Below are 6,847 nucleotides of genomic sequence, written 5' to 3' on the forward strand. Positions count from 1 at the left end.
GGGGGAGATTCCATGATCTTCACATGTTGTCTCTCCGAGCACTTTCTGAAGCCCCCTTGTACACTGAGGGGCTCCGAGTTGGAAGGCAGCCAGCTGTGAGGGTGAGAGACGAGACTGTACCCCAGGTCCCCGGGGAGCTCGCAGGAGACACTCACTGTGGGAAGGTCGGGGGCTGGGGGAAGCCAGCAGGTCCTGCTGGTCTAAACCAAACCCCAATGCACTGCCAAGCCGACTCCCAGCGACAGGGCAGAACTGCCCCAGTGGGTTTTCGAGACGGTGACTCTTTATCGGAGTAGAAAGCCCCATCTTTCTCCCAAGGAGCGACTGGTGGCTTTGAACTGCTGACCCTAAGCCCAACTCGTAACCACCACGCCACCAGCGTCTTGAGTTAGCTGCTTGGAAGCTAGCCATTCTGCCACTAGTGAGGAGCCTGTCAAGACGGAGACGAGAGGAGAGGCAAATGGGAGGGGCTCAGGGCCTGCACCTCCCAACAGTGCCTGGTGTGGGAAGGTCCCACCTGCCTCATCCTGCCCACAGATGCTGTACCAGAACGACAAACACCAGGCGCCCACGCTCCACCTGGCCACCAAGAACTGGATCGAAATCGCCGTCCCTGAGGACACTGGCCGGGCCCAGGTGCAGATCCGGACCACGGGGCCTGGAGGGGACGGGATCCCGGCCTCCATCTACATCATGAAGAACGGAGGTGCTCCCCGCTCCCCGCGGCCCCGTCCCAGGGGGAGGGGGAGGCAGGCAGGAACCAAGGGCAGAACAGCCCTGGAGATGCCCCATCACTGCCCTGCCCCAACACAGTACCCCAGGGGAGCAGGGGTGCTGCTCTTTCAGGGTGCAGGAAGGCTGAGGACCAGCCAACAAGAAGCCCTATCAAGAGCTTTAGGGCTGAGTCCAGCAGCCGTCTAACCCCCCACAGCTCTGAGTCTCCCTGGGAAAGGTCTTGGTCTCGCCCAGGGGGTGGGGCTGGGGTGCTCCAGGTGCCACTGACCCTCCCCTGCCTGTTGGTTTCAGACACAAGCATGATGGTGGAGGACTCGGCCGTCAGTCCCACGGCCCCTGGCGCCCTCTTCTCCGGCTCTGTGGCGGTGCTGATCGTCCTGGGCTTCCTGGCACTCTGATCTTGGCCCCCTCCCTCTCCCCCCGAGCTGGATGCCCACCTCCATGGACAGACACAACTCCAGCTGGCCCTGGCCCCTTCCAGCCGCCAAGGCAGCCCAGCACTGTGTCCTAGAGCAGCTGGCTTAAAGCACCGACCTTCAGTCGTGCCCCTGTGTGTAGGAGGTAGGGATTTGCAAATTCTGCCACAGGACAGGACACCCCTCGTGAGGAATTTTTTTAGTGACTTCCATGCTAACGGTGGCCTCCTGGGCAGGCTCTCAGCAGTGCCTGGGGGAAGGAAGAGGCCCAGGGGGAGAAGGGGCTTTGATAAACACAACCTTCAGTCAGCAGAGATGGCACCCAGGGCTCCGGTCTGGATCCTGTCCCTCAGAGCAGCGGCCTGGCCCCACAGGAACGTGCTGTCAGCGGACTCTGTGACCAAGCATTCTCCTTTCTCCTCGAGAGGGCTGGCATGACTGGACCCTGGCATTGACCTCCAAGACTCTGCTGCAGCGCTGGAGCTCCAGCCAGGTGTCTGCAGCCAGGAGCCAAGGCCTTCAGCCTCGGGGGAGGGACCTCCAGACTGAGGGGGTGGGGGGCGGAGCGGCTGAGACACCTGGGGACAGTGACGAGGCTTCTTCAGCCAACACTGCCAACCCGACCCTGTCAGCCCCAGTGATAGAAGCCACTACGGGTGACTGGATGACTCAAGGGCTCTGTCTTGGGGAGGCCCCCCCACCCCAAGACCCATTCCACATAGCCTCGCCTCCCAGGGTTTGGGCAGCACATACAGGGAGACAGGAGGCTGCTCGTCATGCCCTGCCCTCCCCCCTGCAGTCACCGACCCACCTGCAAGTCCCAGAGCCCAATCAGACTGCTCCTGTGTGTGTCTCCAGAAGGGCAGGGGTTAATAAACAGGACGTGCTCCCTTGCACTCCAAGCCGGAAGAAGCCCTCGAGCTCACCTTGTCCAGATGAGAGGCCCGAGGTCCAGGAAGGTTAGACTTCCCAAGGTCACACAGCCTGTAGGTGGCGAGGCTGGGATCAGAACGGGAAGCTCCCACCTTCTCGTTCCAGGCTCTCAGCCTGGCTCTCCAGAGGAAGGGGGCAGCGCTGGGCAGCTCCGTGTGGCTTAAAAAGGCCCTCAGGGTCAGCCCTGTGTGAGGCTCAAGTTGGAGAGCAGGGGGCTGGAGAGGTGCTTCTCTGAGCCCAAGGGACAGGCAGCTTCCAACGGCCTGCTCGATCTGCTAGCCCCGCTCTGCTCTGACCTCAGGACACAGCCCTCGCCCCTCTGAGCCTTGCTCTGAGAAATGAGGTCAAAGCAGGGACAGGGACTTGACTAGTCCAGGAAGCGGCAGGACCAGGGTGCCCCAAACCGATGCTGTGACAGGTGACCCTTCACATGCGGGGGCACCGACAGTTCCTCAGGGCCCAAGGCCTGCCTGCTGCTGTTCAGGGAGAATTCTCTTTTCTAAGGGTTTTTTAAACTCTCAGCCCCTGCTCTTTTTTCCCCCGGGCAGGTTTGTGTTGACATTTACCTATAACTTCTTTTTTCAATGTCACTCACACCTTTTCTCCCAGCAGCCACCCACCTCCCAGGCCAGGAGAAGCACACCCTACCCACCCCTATGCCCCCTGACACACACATGCAAGCCTCTGGGACGCCAGACATAGCCTAGCACCCCTCCTGGTGCCATCTGGCCTGGACCTGGCTCGCCATCAGAAAGGGCGTGTTCTTCCCGGGATGCTGGTTCTTTCCTCATTGCCAGGTGTGGCGAGAGGCAGGGCCAGTGTCCGGGCACTGGGCAGAGGGCTAAGTGGGCTTGGCCATGATGTCAGCCTGCAGAGTGAGCAGGAGGCTGCGGCCACTAAACTTGCTGGAGGGGAAAAGAGAGAGAGAGAGAGAGAGAACTTATTCACTACTAAGTATTTCCATTCTAATGAGGTTCCATTCTCATGGGAACACTGGTGGCCCTTTGGGTAAGCCCTTGGCTGCTAACTATAAGGTCAACAGTTCAAACCGGCTAACCGCTTCATGAGAGAAAAATGAGGCCATCTGCTCCCACAGAGATTCAGAGTCTCAGAAACCCCATGCTGGGTCGAGCTGGGCATCCGGATGGACTTGCTGGTCGGTTTGGTTAGTGAAAGGCAGGCGGACTTGCTGGGAGAGGGTTTGTACTAGAAAAACTGTGTCCCAGAGGGGGCTGGCAGGTGGGTGGGGGAAACACTCAGTACAGAGAGTTATCCTAAGAGGACACTGCAGAGTGATGTCGACGTGAGCTAAGGTCTAGAGGGCAGTCGGTGCCTTAAGGAGATGCCAGCGTTGAGGATGGAGCAGCCCCCTCTGGGGCGGAGAACTAGACTGATGGCTTCTCCAGGCCCTTCCCTGCTCTCTTCAGACGGCTCTTCCTCCCTCCCACCATGATCACAACCCGATCCCAGATCCCACAGTCTCTCCTCTCAGCCCCAGGCAGCAAGTCGGAAAACGACACCTACGTCCTTAACCACCAGGCAGCACCATCAGTCAGGGGTGTGGGGATGGGGACAATAGCCGTCTGTGGACACCAAAGGAAGCTTTCGCGCGGAGCGGAGCTGCCCTGGAGTCTGCACACTTTGCTGTGGCTTCTTGATCCTCGAGCTCCCACAGTGCAGACAAGGGTCGCCTCCCTCAGGGACTGGCAAGGTCACCAAAGCGTAGGGACGGTGCAGGGGAGTGGTGTCTCTGGAGGGGTGAGCTGAAAACAGGCGGGGAGCCCGCTCCCTCCAATGGATGGGCCTGGGGGCTGCTTGAACCTCCCACCGAGCTGCTGGTTTTGAAGGGTGTTTGCAGCCTGAGCTAAGACACCCGAAAGGACTTGTGCAATGAGACCCTGAAACTAGAGGCCCAGGAATGAATCACTAAGAGGCTTCCTCCTTCTGTAGGGACGCTCGGGAACGTTGACAGCTGTTGGTCAGAAGTCAGGGTAGATGGAATCAGGACTGGAGGGCTGGGGGTCGGGGGTCGGGGGAGGGGTTGCCCTTCCAGGGCTCAGATTCTTAGACCCCAAAGGTGTGCTGTAAGGGAGAGTCGTGAGGACCTATCTGCTGTGGACCCTGAAATCACACAGCCACCGAGGGCAGGGCTCACTCCAGGCATCTGGTTACAACTCGGTGCTTCCCACGGACCCCACGGCCATCCACCTGCACCTGACCCCCAAACCCCCCAGTGACTATGAGTGCTTGACCCTGTCTCCTTTCTGTGCTGTGGAGGCATCACTTCTCGACTCCTGGTCCCTGACAGTGATTGGCAGGTGGCCCTGCCGGAAGGAAGGACCACAGTACTGGCTCACTCGAGGTTACGGGCATTTTTGCATCGAACCTAACTGGGGCTGCATCCTGAGCGGGAGCCAGGTTGCCAAGAGTCTCCTGCAGGGAGTGTGAGAGGGACCCGATGGGGTGTCAAAGAGCCCCATGGAAACAGGTGCCTGGTAGCTCAGGGTACCCCATGGCTTGTATATAGACAGGGTGATACATCTCTGGGAGGGAGGGAAAACGGGGCCAGAGAGCATTGCCCAGTTGCCCACGTACCTGCAGGGTAATAAGGTATTTAGTGCCCATAGTACATTCTGCCCTGGTTCCAGACTCCTCCAACGTCACCCCCCTGCACCCACAAGACCTGCACAGCTTAGAGCAGCTACTCGCAGCTGGGCGAGAGCCAGGGGCTCAGCCCCACGGCCAGGACTTATACTAGGGACTCTGTTACTGTTGGGATGGAGCCACGCCCACTTGCCCATTGACTGGCTCCCTTGTACTTGTAATGGTAGCTATTTATTGATTGTGGTAGCAGGCTGTTCTTAAATAAAGCCGGATTCTCAACCCGTCGAGGCCATTGGCTGCAGCCGTGGGTGTTTTGATCTTCGGGCACACCGCTCCCTTCCTGTTCTCCATTCCAGAAGCCTTTTGCCACATACGCTGGCTCACCCTTCACACTGTCGATTTTGAGTTTTCTTGTTTTGGTTTGGTTTTGGAGGGTGGGGTGGGGGCATAGCTTTCTGGTTTCCCTAACACAATGCACAGGTGGTAAACATGTTTGTGGGACGAACTGCTTCAAGGTTGGCAGATTTGCAGGACATTCTGAACCGTGCCCTCTCTGTAGACATCGTAGACATCGTGGCTCCCAGCTGTGGGAGCCGGACTGCTGCCTTTGTCCACAGTTGCCTAAAGGGCCCGAGTCCCTCAGGCCTCATTTCCCACCAGCCTTCTCTCCCAGCTACTCAACAGATGTCGATCCAATTCCATTACCTCTGAGTCACGGTCAACCGGCTGCGGGTGCTCAGCCTTAGGCAGTTTCAGAAACACTTAGAAAACTGGAAGAAAAAAAATGCTCAGAGCTATCATGTGTGTGTCACCGGGAGGGCTGCCTAGAGCAACAAGCATGCCTCCCACACAGACTTTGGTTTCTAAATACCACTCCCCACACTACAATGAGACCGGTTCTTTGGGGGAAGGGCAGATTCAGGTTTGGCCCAAGGGCAACCCACACTGGGACATGTTGCTCTCAAAAGAACAAAGGGGCCGTGTCAAAAGGGCAGAAGGAACTCCTTTTGAGGGCAATTTGAGCACTAAAAAAAAGAGACAACTAGTGGGTTATATAACTGATTGGATACAAGAGACTCCATTGACATTGTGTGCATTAAAAGGTAATTCTTTACAGAGACCCGGAGGCTCATAAATATAGGAGAGATGATGAAGTCAGGAGAATGCCCATTTGGCTACCCTCCCTGTCATGCTGGAGAAGGCAAGGCTCACCAATGGAAGTCGGAACTTTGTGTGGCTTTCTGGGAAGCCGTCATCACCGAAGTGCCACTGCAGTGCCACTGCGCAGAGTATTAATGACAAAGGGGAATCTACCTTCGGAGCGATCTGTCACTGCATGTGCCCAATCTGTCGTCCGCCCTCCTCCGCGGTGGTTTAGCCTGGCATTGCGTGCCCCGACATCACGCAATAAGGACGACCGCCCATAGGGAGCACTAGCCAACAGTGCTTCAGCTGAATGGGAGCGTGAGAGTGAGGACAAACCCCGAACGTGAAACAGCGGACGGATGGACGGACGAGTGGCCTTGCCGGGTTCCTCACTAAGCCAGCAGGGCGAGAACCAAATGCAGAGGCCTGGACTAGGGGACCAAAGAGAACCAACCAGCCCACGAAGACAAACGAAGTGCAGTTTGGAAGCGGGGAGTCTGAGTAGACTCTACATTAGATGGGTGGGGAGGTTGGTGACTGCTTGTTTCTTAGGTGTGATCAGGCACTGGGGTTATAAGGGAGAGTGTCCTCCTTAGGAGATGATTAGGGATGAGAGGGCAGTGTCTAACTTCCAAACGGGTCACCCAAATCATGCTACAAGGGTACATTTAAAAAGATCGGTGTATATATTTTGATCTAAATAGCGTAGAAACCTTCATTAAACAATATGTCAAAACGTGGTACTACTGGCTCTCAGCATCTCCCCCATCTAGGCCTCGAGGTTTCCAAAGGCAGTGTGTCTGTCTTTCCAGCCTTTCCCGAGAGATTCCTGCACGGATCTACCCCAGGTGAAAACAGGAGTTGGACCCTGGAAGGTCTCACATTGTGTGCCTTCTCAGTGTTGAGTTTGTGCAGTGAGAGAGCGTCTAAAGGGACCAGACAAAGGCTGCAGGGCAGAGGGGTGAGGTTCCCTATGACAGGCTCCTAGGACAGCCCTTGCTACCCGCAGAGCG

General features: G+C 57.3%; 1 protein-coding gene across 1 annotated transcript in view; it reads left to right on the forward strand.

Annotated features, from left to right (window-relative positions):
• CNTN2 (contactin 2) overlaps positions 1 to 2,060 on the forward strand; it is a 32,451-nt gene extending 30,391 nt beyond the window's left edge. Inside the window, exons 21-22 of the mRNA XM_004700108.2 lie at positions 538 to 706; positions 1,027 to 2,060. Coding sequence (XP_004700165.1) covers positions 538 to 706; positions 1,027 to 1,133 — 276 coding nt within the window. The 3' untranslated portion in view covers positions 1,134 to 2,060. The remainder of the gene's footprint in view (positions 1 to 537; positions 707 to 1,026) is intronic.
• The last annotated feature ends 4,787 nt before the right edge of the window (positions 2,061 to 6,847 follow it).

Source organism: Echinops telfairi, unplaced genomic scaffold, assembly GCF_000313985.2.
Source record: "Echinops telfairi isolate 266 unplaced genomic scaffold, ASM31398v2 ScPeMD7_7424;HRSCAF=8462, whole genome shotgun sequence".
Classification (NCBI taxonomy): domain Eukaryota; kingdom Metazoa; phylum Chordata; class Mammalia; order Afrosoricida; family Tenrecidae; genus Echinops; species Echinops telfairi.